General features: G+C 39.4%; 1 protein-coding gene across 2 annotated transcripts; it reads left to right on the top strand.

Moving 5' to 3' along the window:
• The first annotated feature begins 3,513 nt into the window (after nt 1-3,513).
• Nucleotides 3,514-16,087, top strand: LOC308408196 (uncharacterized protein). 2 transcript variants are annotated; one of them, XM_080900348.1, is made up of 22 exons: nt 3,514-3,682; nt 6,826-7,781; nt 7,938-7,999; nt 8,081-8,119; nt 9,213-9,271; nt 9,353-9,387; nt 9,483-9,605; nt 9,733-9,858; nt 10,183-10,299; nt 10,413-10,537; nt 10,634-11,268; nt 11,342-11,432; nt 11,537-11,673; nt 11,770-11,906; nt 11,999-12,071; nt 12,191-12,216; nt 12,299-12,430; nt 12,951-13,081; nt 13,166-14,024; nt 14,455-14,521; nt 14,649-14,770; nt 14,854-16,087. In XM_080900348.1, exons 2-22 carry the CDS (start codon nt 6,861-6,863, stop codon nt 14,884-14,886), a joined length of 4,050 nt encoding a protein of 1,349 aa, XP_080756474.1. In that variant the 5' UTR covers nt 3,514-3,682; nt 6,826-6,860; the 3' UTR covers nt 14,887-16,087. The 2 variants fall into 2 exon arrangements, with proteins under 2 accessions (XP_080756474.1, XP_080756473.1); XM_080900347.1 differs by having other exon boundaries at nt 9,353-9,396.

Here is a 16,087-nt window from a genome sequence, read left to right as displayed (position 1 = left end):
TACTTTATTTAAAGAATGCAAGAATATTACATAAAAAACTACTAACTATTATATTATATTATATTATATTATATTATATTATATTATATTATATTATATTATATTATATTATATTGTATTATATTATATTATATTATATTATATTATATTATATTATATTATATTATATTCTTTAAAAAAATACTTTCATTTGCTGAAACCGATAATGACTTAAGAAGACGAGGCTCCTGTAGAAAGGTACCTCAGAGTACTTTGCTATCAAAATTGGAATTAAAGTTCATTACAGTGTGTACTTAATTAAAGCTCTTTGTATAAATTTCCAGCAGCTGAAGGATGGGTTTGTCATGCTTCCACCTGGTGACAATAAACAGTTACAACATGTAACTGATGGGCTGACGGCTCTGCATGGAACCAACACACAACTAAACTACACCCGCAGCACTGCTGCACAGTGATATATATATACACAGGAAAGGATTTGTATCAAAGGAAGAATTTTTATAATAATAATAATAATAATCGTTGAAATTGTATGTGCTATCATTAAAATTATTACAGCTATTATGACTAGTATCAATACTGTTTATATCATCACCATTTCCATGAATGAAGAATTTCTTGATGTATCATTTATGTATAAATGCATATGTAGACTGGTATTAATTTAGCAGTAATGCATCCTGAAAACCTGAATATATTAAAGACAGATTTTTCCCTTTGTTTGAATGTTTGAATGCAAAGTTTTGTGACTGAAATGTTTTAAATACTGCATGTTTTATGTTACATTTACAAATTGTTACAAATTTTACAAATTACAAATTGTTCCGATTTTGTCGATTTTATCAGCAGCGCTGATAAATGAACTGATTGTGAAATTTATTGAGGTTGTGTATGAATTTATTGCGTAGTTCAAGAAGAGTATTTTACTGAGTTATTTGAAACAGTACAAATACTTATGGTACTTGCAGTACACATTCTGCTGTACTCACAGCTCTGATAGCGGCCTCAGTGATGTACAACATGTGGTCTGTGGCTCCACCTGCTGTATGACTCCTACTAATAATAACAAGTTTACTTTTATTTCAGCAATTTTTCAGTGAGATGTTTTTGTTTTTATTGTGTTTCACCTTCATTTGTTTCAGCTGAAACATAATTTACTGTCATATTTTTAATGTACGGTATATGTTGCTGAATAAAGTGTCCTTATTCTTATGATATTTGTGTCTTTAACAGTAAATTTTCTATTTTTGATTTTAAGGCAACAAAAATGAGACAGGCTCAGTTTCTTCTTTCTTTCTCTCCTTTTTACGATTCTTCCTTTTTTTTGTAAGTGTTATAATTTTCATGTATTTCTTCTCCTGGTTTGAAATCTTGAAGTGAAAGTGAAGTGAAATCTAGATTTGTCTTGGATCATTACAATACACACACATATATATATTATTATATATTATATAGTTTATTAATTCAATGTATTTAAACCAGTTATGTTATTCTGCTGTTACTATATTTATTGTATTACGTTTTTGTTTATATTTTATTTTCATTTTGATATTTTATCTTCAATGTATTTAAACCAGTTATGTTATTCTGCTGTTACTATATTTATTGTATTACGTTTTTGTTTATATTTTATTTTCATTTTGATATTTTATCTTGTTAACCTTTTATTAAAATATTTTACTGTTTTATCAAAAATGTATAGATCCTTGTTTTGTTCCTTTTTAACTTGTAAAACATGTAACGTGTTTTAATATTTAAATATTTATTTATATTAATTTACCCAGTGATCATTTTATTTTTAATTGCAGTATTTTGCAATTATTTATATTTTGTAACTGTCATATATTTACTGCATTAAAACAAATTTCCTTTATTATTATTATTATTATTTTATTATTTATTTATGGTTTATTTCTTGATTTCTTTTTTAATTTAGCTTTTAAAAATGATTTTAAATTTTTGGTGTGTTTCGTTAGAGACCGCCTGGTTATCAGTATATTAGTATACATTTATTAACATCACTTTGTTTTTTTTTAATCCTTTTTGTGAATAAATGTTTTTGTTATTAGTTAAATTTGTTATATTTAGTGCGAGCGTCATATGTAAAGTATATCGTGTTTTTATTTTTTTTACTGTCTGCTCTGAATCTGAATGTTGTCTTCTTCATCTGCCTCAGCTTTCCAATCCACACAGGGAGGAGGAGGAGAGGTAAACGTTTAACAAGCACACCGAAGTCTTAGATCGCCACCTTGTGGTTACACACAACAACACAACAAAAAAATTACTGCAAATGAACTTCTCTAACATAATTCCACAAATTTATCCCAAAACATTTCATTTATCTATCAGATGAGCACCAGTAGGAGAAAAAACAAGTTAAGATTTTAAGTTTGGAGGACAGAAATTGAAACTAAACAAATTAATTAAATAAACTAAAAAACAAAACAAAAACAAAGTACATTAAAATTACTTAAAAGCAAAATGCTGAATCACTTTGGGTAGATTTGATAATATACATCATATATGATCATATACACTTTTACTGTATATAAACAGTAAACACAAGCCATAAGAATATAAAAGAATAAGTCCCTCTAACAAATAAAGTATCTCAACACATAAAATTACAACAAATTAAGCGTTCACTTTAGTAAAATATAGCAGGTCAGTAAAACACTGAGTGAAAAGGTCAGTAAAATACAATAAATATATTTCTATAGACCAGTGCTTCTCAAACAGAGGCCAAGTGGGGCAATCAAAACATGATTTGCGTCCACTAAAATTAGTTTTCTGATACTATTCAGCTTCCTTGTTTTTCATTATTTTTTAAAATAGTTAATTCAGACATTATGTGTGACGTGTGAAAATGTTGATAAGCTATAAAGTAACTTTAGTTATTTTGATTAATTAGCATTTATTTACATCCATATTCTCTAATATTTTTATTATATACATTTTATTTAATTTCCATTAATTTTATCTCAAATGATTGTTTTGTTATTTTTATTATTACTTTATTATTTTAGTACATACATTTTTGAATGGACTGTATTTTATTACTTACATTTTTTACATCATGTCATTTTACATTTAATCTATAAATATGTCTTAATTTTATTCATTATTTATAAATTTTAGTGTTTGTTACTTTTATCTCTGAAAATATTGTATTGTATTAATTTAGATTGTACTTTAAATTAATATAATATTCAATATATATATAATATATTACTAACCTAATATATTTTTTATGAATTTTAAATTTATGTATATATTATGCATTATTTTCATGTTTATTAATGTTTTCTTTAATAAATAATTTCAAGTGTAATATATTAATATATTAGCTTATTTTATATTTTAATAATAAATGTGTTTTCCTCCAAATTTTTTTTATTTTGGTTTAATTTAATTTGACAAAATTTTTAATTGATCTATTTTGTTTCAACTTGTTTTTCCCCACCAGCAGAGGGCGAGAATGCGTCGATGTACAGACCCCTGTAAACCGAAGAAGAAGAAGAAGAAGACGACGAAACAGCTAGGTTGCTTGCGGCTTTCAATCGTCGACTTTCTGCATCTGTTTTCGTGGAAAACGAAGCCAGCGGCAGGTCCAAGGTCCACGAGTTGTTTTTTTTGCCTGGAGCTGCGTGGATCACCTGAGAGGGTGCAGCGGTGATTTGAGGTGAGCCGCTGATTTTATTTCCTCCTCTACGTTTAGCCGCTAGCTAACTGTTAGCGGAGTTGTTTTCTACACAGGTTAGAAATTAGACGGGTTTTTTGGTTCGGTTTTGTTCGACGATGTTTCTGATTGAAACTCGGCATTTTCTTAGATCACACTTTCAGTTCGACCACAATGAAACCACTGCGCGCTGAATTTCCCAGAAGCCTCTTTCTCTGAACGTTCAACACATCTCTGATCAGAGAGGATTAATTCGGGTTACACCAATCCTGCACAAACCCTGCTCTACATTAATGAAAATTACATGCATTTTTCCCGCTCTATGGCCAACATTTTCTATGTTTCTGTGTCGCGTTATAGTTCCACCTGTAAAACACAGTCTACCTGCGTCAGTGTCTCTATATTTAAACAGCTGGTTAAACTGATACTCCCCCCCCAAAAAAAAATAAAAAAAAAATAAAAATAAATAAATAACAAAACAAAAACAAAACACTGATAATAAAAAATGGTCAAAAGAATATGGTAGGCAGAGGAGAAACTGATGCTGCATGAGGAAGTCAGGAGTGGTTGAGAAGTGAAGGTATAAGGGCAGGATATAAATGAGGACAGCGAGATGGTTTCAAGGTGGGATTGCATCAGGGATCTGCTCTGAGCTCCTTCGTGTTTGGACAGGCTGACAGATGAGTTCAGGGAGGAGTCTCTGTTTACTTTAATGTTTACTGACGACACTGTGATCTCTAGCAAAAGTGTGGAGAGGTGAATATATGCTCTGGTGAGGAGAGCAATGAAAGTCAGTAGAAGCAAGACAGAATATATGTGTGAATGAGAGGTGGGGAGGTGGACATGTGAAGAGCAGAGAGAGTAAACGTTTAGATAGGTTTGAATATCTGGTATCATGGACATTTGCAGAGGACGGAGAGTGGATGTATCGGAGCTGCGAGGCAGGAAGAAAAGAGGAAGACGTCAGAAGATGTTCATGGATTTAATGAAGGAGGACATGGTCTGGTGTGACAGAGGAGGGTGCTGGGATAGGAGAAGATGATGGCAGATAATCTGTTGTACAGACCTCTAAAGCTAGCAGTTTAAAGAAGAACTGTGTTTATTTTTTATTAATTTCTTCTTTATTTTATTGAAGCTTAAACTAACAGCATTTAGGGATCAGCAGGATATTCTTATCACTTTTCTGGTTTTCTATAATGTTACGTAGGGCTGTGCGATATGACCAAAATCTCATAACCTGATATAAGACATCTATCATCCCGATAACGATACAAATCACAAAATTTAAAATTTTCTGTAAATTCTGTGAATCTCGGGCAGCTCGACCTGCGTGAAGCGTTTCTAGTACCTGGAGTCGAGTGTTTTAACTGATGCATGAAACGATGCATTTTTAGACATAAGTTGTAACAGCCGCCGTTTGCTCTGTGAGTATTTATTACACCACGTTCTGCGGGGAAAAGCCTGTTCTAACGTTTGAGTCCAAGGTTTATTTTTTAGCACCTGGCGGCTCTTTTTGGCTTCTCATCCGTAAATACTCTGCATACTCTTTCACGTGATTCGGTTTATTTTGAAAAGTCTCAACAGGATCTTGAGCTTTATTGTGAAAGGTTTATGTGCAAAGTAAACCAGCGGACACGCGATGGTTTTACCGTCGTTAACAACGCATAAAGCAGGCGCTTGTCCGTCTGTAGTGTGGTTATATTAAATATAAGAGAAAGAGAGAACTTTAAGAAATTAATATAGCCACTACGGTGACCATCAAAACGATGAAAAAAATATTGCCGAAACAAACAATAGCATAAAATGAAAGAGACGTTTTTATATCGTCATCCGATATATATCGTTATATGAACAGCCGTAATTTTACGTTAACTGTGTACAACTATGGTTAAAAAGAAAAGTACACCTGCTTCAAATTCAAAGGTTTTCAGTATCAGGATGTAATGAAAATCATCTGATTCTTAGCAGGCCTTAAAATCATTTAAATACAACCTCAGATGAACAGCAACAGATGACATATTACATGTGTCATTATTTATTTCACAAAAACCTAGACAGAAGCAGAGTGTGAAAAACAAAGTTCATCCTTACGGCTTACATGGGAATGAAGAGGGTAAGTAGCAGCCGGGTGCTGGTAATCAAACGCATTGATTAGTTGATCTTCATCGAAGCGGAATTATGGTGGTCTGGATTACTCAGGTGTGTTAACAGAACAATCTTCCCAGGAGGGGACATCCCAGCAAATTCACCCGAGCTCAGCCCGTGCAATGATCAACTACAAGAAAACCCAAGAGCTCCGTGTCAGACTACAGGCCTCAGTTAGCATGTTAAAGTTCATGACAGCACAATTAGAATAACAGGTGTGGCTTGTTTGGAAGGTTTTCCAGGAGAAAGCCTCTTCTCTCTGAGAAGAACATGGCAGCACAACATAGGTTTGCAAAGCACAATCGCCTCAAACGAGCTGTCGGCACGGTGGTGGAAGGTTCATGTTTTGGGTACCTTGCAGTCCCTGAGTGAACAGTGAACTCTTTTCTCTACTAAAGTATTCTTGAGTCAAACGTGAGACCACCTGTCCCACAGCTAAAGCTCAGCTGATGTTCAGTTCTCCAGCAGGACGGTGATCCAAAGCACAGAAGCAAATCTCCACCAGTGGCTGAAAAAGAAAATAATCCCAATGCTGCAATGGTCCACACCTCAGCCTGACTGAGATGCTGTGGGTGGGACATTCACAGAGCTGTGCATGAGTGATTGCTGCAAACCTCAATGAACTGAAGCAAGAAGAGTTTGACCAGAACTCCTCCACTGCGATAACTCAGTTATTGCTGCTGGGTTTGTCGTTTTTCACACGCTGCTTCTGCATGTCCTCATACTTAAAACCTTACATCTGACAGAGGGTGTACTTCATCTTTCACCAAAACTGTATCAGGATGAACACTTTTTATGTTTTTGTTTACATTATCAGCAATTTCCTATCATAAAGTAGCCGAGGCAGACGTGACACAATCTAGAAAATAATGTTTTTTTTCCTTCTTCACTTCCTGAGCACGTGGTGTTCACTCTTAAGTGTTTTCTCTCAGGGCAACTCGTCCTCCACCTTCACATCACCTTTTACGTCTTCTGTCTTCCCTGACACCTTCTGTCTGCAGGAAACGCCCAGAGCGTTTCTCCACAGCTCGCCATCATGTCTCAGAATTACCCGTACAGAAAGCCGCCGCCTGACACCGACCTCAGAACTGATCCCGGGCCTTACAGATCTGTGGACTACCGCCACTCCTCAGCGGACCGTGACTTTTACAGGCAGCCACAAGACTCCTTCTCTGTCTCCTCCTCCTGCCCGTCCTCGTCCAGGGGCTCTGGAGTGCTGCAGTCATCGCAGGACAATGTTCTGAGCATCCTGAGCAGCTGCGGTCTGGAGCCCAGTGATCTGGCGCTGCTAGCTGAGCTGCCCGAAGACGTCCTCACTATTGAGTCTCTGCCACACATCCTCAGACAGATCAAATGCAAGAAAGGGACCGTCAAACCTTTCCCTCCCCGGGCTCCGTCTCCCTCCTCCTCTTCCTCCTACCCTCCCAGCTCCTCCTCCTCTAGAGACTGGGACCAGCTCCATCGCACGTCGGTCCAGTACCCGCTGGACCACCTGCCACCACCACCTCCTCCCTCGGAGCAGCTCATGGATCGCTGGAATAATCCGATTACCGTGAGCTCCGGCCGAGCAGAGCTGCCACCATCGTCATCCTTATCATCGTCGTCGTTGGGGTACACGGTGGACTTCCACCGCAGGCAGGGCCCCTCTGATTATGGTAAGGCTGGTCCAGTTCCTTCTTACAGCCCAGCGAGGCGAGGAGATAGAGCGCCGTCATCTCGATTCTCTGAGGCTGGACCAGCTGATTACAGGTCATCAGCGCTGGTGACGGCTTCTCCTCTTCCTAGCGAGCACCAGTCCAAACCTCTGGCAAGCCGCCGTGACACGTCCTCCACGAGGAGCAGTCAGTCCTCGCCCTCAATGCCTACACGGAAAGAAGCTCTGGATTTCCACGGGAAGGTCCCGCCGTCGTTCCCGTACTCGTGCTCGCTGTGTGATATCACTGTACTGTCGCAGAAGGTAAGTGCACCTGTCCTCGAATCTCTCTCTGCAGTCTGTGTGGGTGGTGTGAGGGTCTACATTCAGCAACAAAGGATGATGGGAGCTGCACGTGTCCTATGAGACCGGAGTGCCACAAAGAGAGATGGTAACGGGTTTACTTCCTGTTGTTTTTAGGTTTGGATTCAGCACGTGACTGGCAGGCACCATGCAGATGGACAGCTCAGCCTCCTGCAGCAGTGAGTTTACTTCACATCAACGCCAAGTTTCTCCATCTACTGCTTGCAGGGTTTAATAACACTCTCCCATCTCCTCCACAGGTTTCCTAACTGGGACTGCCGCATGCAGACGGTCCGAAGGTCAGTGACCGAAACCACATCATCGTTCTCACGCCTCTGAACAGAGATCTGAATTTTATCAAAGTGGAAAACTTTGGCATGTCTCAAAGATGAAATGTTGTTTTTTTGATGTGAATAAATAATCAGCGAGCCAAAAAAACATGGATCAACTGAACAACGTGGATGTTAATGAACCCTGAAAAACGTTGACCAATTTACAAGGATATGACATTTAACCAAAGCGCCACATTTCAACAAACGACTGTAAAAATATTTTTTAGTAAGTTTCCCATTTTAAATTGCTCGATCTTTTAAAACTACTTCAGCCTGAAATATAAATGTCAAGTATCAATGATATAGTTCTTTAAAGAATAGGGACCCCAGCTGAGGTGGAGCAGAGGCTGCAAATGGACAGACTGGTTATTGCGTGTAAGCTTCCCACGTGGCACTGCTGGCTCTTCTTCTGTTCGTGCAAAACTCACACCGCCCTTACGCATGCTGAGGAGAGGGGCTTGCAGCAGCAGCAGCCAGCAGATTTGAATTGATTAACTTTTTGACTTGTGACCACTGAAAATGACCACCGAATTACTGTGTCCATGCTTTGAATAGTAAAAAGTAGTGCCATCTGGCGGACAAATAAAATAAAAATTTCAAATTGAAGGCGAGTGATCCAACATTAAAGAAATGCTTTGGTTGATGTCAAGATAAATGTGGGATCAGTGATTTTCAATTGAGCATTTTTTGGCTCCAGGATGAAATGTGGCCATTTTTGTGTAGTTTAGCTATTTTAAACTAATTTAAGGAACTGAGAGAACAATTCTAAAATTAAAAAAAAGAAAGAATGGCAAATATGAGCGATGTTCATTCAGCACAGCCAACTAAGTCTGGGAAAAAAATTAATAAAAAGCTGTGACCCTGCCAAAAATCAATCAATTTTTTATTTTTCTAATAATTGAAGGACGGGTTTTTGGTCCAGATGTTAGCGGTCCTGATATTGATCCAAAGCTGCTGTGATCAGCTTTTTTTTTTTTTTTTTTTATTGATAAGATGTTTGTTTTTCATTCAGTGGCTCTGTTTTTAATTTGTTTGATCGTCCTCTTTTTGTCATTTTTAGGGACGATAAATCTGAGAAGAAGAAAGATGGAGGAAAAGGCGCCCCGGCAGCTAGTCAAAGTAAGTCTGCCTCACTCGGCTGTGCCTTTGTGTTTACACGTTTAGGTTTTTCTGCTTAAACTTGTTCTTTCTGTTTGGCAGCATCGCAGTCGAATAGCAAGTGGAAGCAGAAGAAGGTAAAGAAGGTAGAGACACGTGTCTAAGATCTCGATGAGGTTCGCTTTAGCCCCTCCTGAATCAGCTGAAAGTCTTTGTGTTTGTTTCCTGTCAGAATTTGGAGAAAGGGAAGGTAGTGTGCATCAAGTTTCCGTCTCAGTCTGTCGATGAGAAATACCTCAGGAAGCTTGCAGAACCGTTCGGGAAGATCATCAAGGTCATCATGTTTCCGTCTCTGGTGAGTCTGCGAGGTTCTTCATCATCACACCGATGATATTTGCATGTTCGTTCATTTAAAGACGAGCAGCAGCTTTCTTTCTCTTTTTTGCACATGAGCATTATTAAAGTGGGTTTAAACCCTGCAGGGCTTCGTGGAGATGGGCTCGGTTGATCAGGCCAAAGACTTGGTGAAGTTTCACAGCAATTATCCTCCAACTGTGAACGGAGAGCAGCTCGTGTTCAGCGTCTCCAGCGCCTTCAACTTTCTCCAGGTAGAAGAGAAACACTTCCAGTGTCCAGTTTTTCCTGCATACGAAAAGTACAGAAAGTCCCAGTGTCAAACGTTTGGTTATTACTGAGAAAAATATCTCAGTCTGGAAAAGCTCCCGTCTCACAAACACAGCGAGAGGTGTCAACATTTATTTTTATTTTTTTTACATGCAGGGAAATCCCTGATTGCAGGCAGGTGGGGCTTCTGTGTTACAGCCGGGCCATATGAGAGTATTCCCTCTTTGTGACGTTGTACAGTTCAGTATTTAGAAAAACGTCTGTTTTCATTGTTGATAAAGTCTCTTCACACTTTGATGTCTCCTCAGAGCTCCCGGGTGGTGAGTTTCACGCCCGCTCCATCGGGAGAAGACGGAAAATCCGACCTGATCAATATCATCAAACGCTTCGGCCCGCCGCTCTACACCCTGTTCCTGCCATCAATGGTAAGGCTCAGCCCATTTAAAAAACTATACCGGAGAGGAAGACAGTTTCTTTGTTTTTCTTAAATAATCACTTTAAAAGACTTTAGAAAACACATACAAGGTGTTGTTTTCAGGTGTTCGTTGAGATGAAGAACGCCCCTGATGCTCAGAAGCTGGTGGATTATTATCTGTCCAACACTCTGAGGATCAACAGTGACTTGATTTGTGTCTCCTTCTCTGGAGAGTACAAGACTCTCATGTGAGTACGACCGACCCGATAGGAAGGTAACTGGCGGATTATCATCCAGGGGTGATCAGTGATAATGGTCCTGCTTTTGTCTGGTCTGTCCTGTAGGCGGGTTTCAAAAGCCAAGAGGTACGAAGAAGAAAACGAAAGTACAAAGAAGAGTACCACCAAGAGGACAAGGAGCTCAAGCCGAGACAGAACGACAGAAAATAAGAAAAGAAGGTCCAGATCCAGAGACAAGGCCAGCAAAGAGGAACGGACCAGAACAAGGTCCAGGTCCAGGGATAAATCTAAAGAAAAATCCAGCAGAGATGCCAAAACTAGATCTAGGTCCCAAGACAAGTTGGATAGAAAAAGGAAGAGCAGAACCCGGTCCAGGTCCAGAGATAAGTCCACTAGTGAGAAGCGGACCAGGACCAGGTCTAAGTCAGGGTCCAGAGAAAAAACAAAAGAAAAATCCAACAAGGAAAGCAAGAAAGGGTCCCAAGCGAAGAAGCCAGACGAATCGAGAGAAAAATCCAACAGAGACCAGAAGACCAGGTCCGCATCCAGAGACAAGTCCAGCAGAGAGACAAAAGCCAAGTCTACAACCCAAGAAAAGTCAAGCAAAGAAAGAAAAAGCAGGAGCAAATCTAGATCCGTGGAAAAATCCAGCAGAGATAAGAAATCCAGGTCTAGAGAGAGATCCAGCAACAAGTCCTCCAGACGGGACGGAGAAAAGACGGCAGAACCAGAGAAACCAGGTAAGAAAACGCAACACGATGCCAGGACCAGTCGCTCCAGACAGGCTGGTGTGAAATCTTCTTTTCTACACAGATGCAGAGTCCACATCCAAAGGACAACCGTCTCCTCTCGAAGACTCCAAACCTGAAGTTTCAAACACAGAAGAAGTGGAGGGGGAGGCAGCGTGAGTTCCTCATGTTGCTGTTTTTTGTTTTAGGTTTTTTTTTGTTTGCAGAAAAGCCTCTGCAAGTGAAACTAGAACAGTCTTAACTAAAGATGCCACTTCAGGTTGCCTGGAGAGGAGAGCGACATCGAGGGGATGGAGGTGATTGCTGAGGATGGAGAGAATCTGGCAGATGACGATGAGGAGGCTCTGCAAGAGGAAGAGAAAAAAGAGAGTCCTAAAGAGAGAGCACCTGAAAAAGGTAGAAAATGAGAGCTGAGCTTTCACAGCAAAGCTGGCTTTAAAGGAAAACAAAGGAAATGCTTGACTTTGTTAAAAAAAAAAACCTCCCTTACAGATGAAGTAAAGGAGGTGATAGGTGGAGAGCCTGGCAATGAGGAGAAACCTGCGTCGGAGAAGGAGATAAAGAAGGAAGAGAAGGAGGAAGTAGAGGAGTCAAAGGAAGCAACAGAGACTCCTCTACAGGAGGATTTGGTAAAGACTTTTAGATGAACATGTTAGTGTGGACATATTTTAAGCTTTAAAGTGGAAAAAAGGGATTCAGTTGGAGCGATGTGCTTTTTCAGGAGGACTTCCCTGTAGACCTGGAAAACTGCATCACTCTGGATGAACTGGAAGAAGATGACTCTGACGACCAAGGTATACCTGGAAGTCTTGTGATGCTGAACACAAAACATATTGTTGTACCAGCACGTTTGGTTGACTTTTAAAGCTCACTGTTCAGTTTCTGATATTCTTCCTGTTTGATTTTGTTGCAGGTGGAGAATCAGCAGATGAGCCCAAGGTAAGTGTTACCTTTAATATAACGGCTGAGTTTTTGTCTGATATGTTGCTGATTTAACAGTTTGTTCTTTCTTTGCTTGTAGTCAACATCGAAATCCAGCAGGGTTTTTTACTTCGGCCACCTGCCACCTAATTACGCCCTCTTTGACTTCTTCCAACTGCTGCGAAATTTTGGGAAGGTGGTGCGCTATTACCTGATTGGCAATCGACGAGAGGTCAGTAAGAAAATGAGATGAGATTAAAAAATTTTTTTTTTTTTTTAGCTTTTTAAAATTTAAATACCGATTATAAATACATGATACAAAGGGAATATCTTTGTAAATGAAAATCAAATTTGATACAGTTATTAGCCTGAATACAAACTGCATAAAGGATACATTGATCATATACATCATTCATCACAGTCATTTTCATGACCTCTGTCAGCTGATAGAGGAATCCAAACTGTGTTGATTCAGCCCAGCAATAGGAATGATGATTATAATCCCTGTGCATCATCAGGCTCCTCCATCCTATTGGATAAAAAAAATAATAATATGGAAATTGATTAGCCAGCCAAGTTGGCTTGAGGCTATCTTACATTGCTGTGTTTGTGTATGTTGGCTTTGGTATTTGCTACTAGCAGTAAGAGTTATAGTAATTGCGTTGATCCTGTTTATGTTGTGACCCTTAGAGTTCAGAGTTGAGTGGATTCTTTACCTTTGGGACCATTTTCAGACTCTTTTTGTGTTTCAGGGTTTCATTGAGATGTCGAGTTCTTCAGCGGCCCTGAAAGCTGTTGAAGAGCTCGTCAGCAAACCAGCCATCCACAACTGCCCCAAACTCAAAGCCCGCATCTCCACCAAATACTACAGACTTGACAACGGGTCCGAAACCGCCTCTTCACTCTTCCTAATTTCTTTTCTGTGAACTTTTAATCATGAAATTCATACTTTACCCCTTTCTTGCAGATGGGTTGTTCACTCGGACGGCAGCAACGACAAGGACAGTCGAGGCAGGAAGCGCGAGAAACGAAGCAAATCCAAGACCTCAGACCAGGACGAGACCGACAGGAGGTCTAAAGGGAGGAAGGAGTCCCCGAAGAAGACATCAGAGAAATCAGGCAAAAAGACTCCAGAAAAAGATTCTGGGTCAAAAAAGCCTCCAGAGAAAGACTCATCAGGGAAAAAGACCCCAAAGAAAGAGTCCACATCCAAAACGTCTCCAGAAAAGGATGCCAAAAACATCTTGGAAACGAAATCCACTGGGAAAAAGACTCCAGCGAAAGATTTGCCATCTAAAAAAACTTCAGGTAAGGATTCTACAACAAAAAAGACTCCAGCGAAAAAGTCCGCATCCAGAAAGACTCTGGAAACCAAGTCTACATTCAGAGAAACTTCAGCAGAAGAGTCCAAAAAGTCTCCAAAGAGGGAATCGTTGGACAAAGAGCCTCCAGAAAAGGTCCTTAAAAACGGCCCGGAGAAGGAATCCGCAGGGAGAAAGACTCCTGAGAAAGGGTCATCGTGTGCAGAGATTCCAGACAGCGAGACGCTGGAACCAAAAGGAGCTCCTGACAATAATTCAGTGCCTCAGACAACTGTGAAGAAAGAACTAAAGAAAGAAAATACTCAACAAAATGAGGAACCAGCAGCTGATAAAGCGCCATCTGAAAAAGATTATATCAAAAAGGAAACACCACGCACATTCAAGCAGGAGGAGGAGGAAACACCAATAGACGTTTGTATGGAAGCAGGACCAAATGTGAAAGATGCAGAGAGTCCAGATCCACCAGTCTCCTCTACAGAGCCCTCAAAACCACCACCTGAACAGGTATAACTGAAAGCGAAGGTGCTGTGATCCCAGCTCAACAGAAATATTAGTTTCCCTAGGATAACATCAAAGTCTTAAATGCCATTTCACATAGTTTCAAAACGCCAAAACAAAACGGCCTTTTTAGAAACAAAATTTCTAAAAAGGCATTCCCATTGTGTTTGACAGATCTCAAATGTTGAATCAGCTGTTAAAATAGCTCCATTCATTTTATCTGCAGTTCAGTCTTAAATATGTAGTTTTGTTCAAATTGCCTCAGCCATGAAATATTTATTAAAATTACCTGTGCGATGAATAGACTTTAAATGTAAATATATTGCACAGCAGTTAAAAACACAGTTAATGATGGAAAAATATTTTTGGCCATAAATAAATGAAAATCTGCCCTGAAGTGCAGGATTAAAGCTCATGACTGATTTGTTACTTTCAGGACGCGAAGCCCCAGTTTGAACCTGCAGAGGGCGCTGCTGAACCTCAGAAACCCACCAAACCTGTTGGTAAGAAAGCCTCTGAGCTTATTTGAAATCCCATTTAGTTACAGTTTAGTTTGTTGCTTCCTGTTGCATAATAAGGAAGTTTAAACACGTGCAGCGGTGCATTCACTGTCGCTTGTTTGTTTTGTAGGGACGGAGTTCGTGCGACCGGTCGTCGGTTATTTCTGTAACCTGTGTCAGCAGATCTTCGCTGAAGAGGATGAAGCCAAACAGCAGCACTGCAGCAGCCTGTCGCATTACAGCAAATACCAGGTGGAGGGAAAAAAGGTTTTAATGTTAAGTTTTTATTTTTCAGCTGAATTTAAATTAAGTCCTTGTTTTGTTTGGTTTTTCAGGAGAAGACTGGGAGGGATCCGTGGACGAGCTGAACATCTGCAGAGAAATTGGTTACCTTCAGATTTTATTAATTGACTTTATCAGAGCTGAAACGGGACTGAGATCCTAAACATGATTTGATTTCTGTCTGTTCTCCACTGGACTTTGAGTTTCTGTACAAAGATTTTGTTTTTTAAAAAGCTTCTGCTGAAAAATCCAAAAATGTATAAATATTTAAGTTTTATGTCATGCAGAACAGCAACTGTATGTTTGAGAAAGGGTGAGATGTGACTGTAAAAAGCCACTTGCCTACATTTCTGTTAAGCTCCAGGCTCTCTCCTACTCGAGTGCTCTAGTCCTAAAAGGTGTTGATTGGTCAACCCAGAAAATTTAGAAACAAATACCAGGTTCTAGTGCTGTCAGAATATTAACTGCTCCCTGGGCTCTAATCAGTTTTTGTCTAATTGTACTCATGCCGCACCTTCACAGAAGCTATGTAATTTAAGAATCTGTGGTGTTGTCAAATAAATAATCTCACATGAACAACAGTGGTTTTATTATTTTATTTTTCTAAAACATCAACAGAAAACTCCAAAAAAAGTGAGACTTACAGTTCAACATGTCAACCCAGGAAGTCGTGACGCCGTCATAGATCAAAGACTAGTTCACGATCACAGCCATTGATCTGTCGCTTCATTGTTTACAAACGTAACACTGATGTAGCGGTGAGACTGCGGTAAAGAGATGAAAATCGAGCCGTGACTAAATGGCACGAGACCAATGGTGACAGCACAAAACACTGGGTCTTTTATTTTGAAAATAACCAGATTATTTTAAGATCACGGAGGTAATCTGGAGTAAAATCACATTTTTATGTGACCTGCGTGAACTCAGGTGACGTGTAAGGAGAGTCCATCTTCAGGACGCTGTAGCTTAATCATGGGAAAGATCTGAGCAGAGGGGGAGTTGGGGTCGCCTGATGATTCTGTTGATCCGATGTTTTTAGATGAATAAAGAAAGTGATTGACAGCTGTGTAAACACCTGTACGGTATCAATTTTTTGTTTAGTTTTAAAATTCGGATCTTAAACACAGTATTCCTTTTCCTGACCGTTTAGACAGAAGAAGAACCAATAAAAGAGCTAATCAATACCTGCAGAAATGAAGCAAAAAAAAAAAAAAGGAGGCGTGGCTACAAACAGCGAGTCCTTCAGGGTTCAATGCCACAGAGCGGCAGCAGAAAGTCGCTCCGATG

This window comes from Rhamphochromis sp. 'chilingali' (genome assembly GCF_963969265.1).
Source record: "Rhamphochromis sp. 'chilingali' genome assembly, chromosome: 13".
NCBI lineage: Eukaryota > Metazoa > Chordata > Actinopteri > Cichliformes > Cichlidae > Rhamphochromis > Rhamphochromis sp. 'chilingali'.
Note: the sequence above shows the minus strand (reverse complement) of the source record. Positions and strands in the feature narration are given on the sequence as shown.

Excerpts from the sequence above, each read along its gene's own strand:
- LOC308408196 (XM_080900347.1), top strand. The coding sequence starts at position 6,861 with ATGTCTCAGAATTACCCGTACAGAAAGCCGCCGCCTGACACCGACCTC. Across the intron at positions 10,538-10,633 it reads GGAGAGTACAAGACTCTCAT|GCGGGTTTCAAAAGCCAAGA; the intron begins GTGAGTACGACC and ends TCTGTCCTGTAG. Across the intron at positions 13,082-13,165 it reads TACTACAGACTTGACAACGG|ATGGGTTGTTCACTCGGACG; the intron begins GTCCGAAACCGC and ends CCTTTCTTGCAG.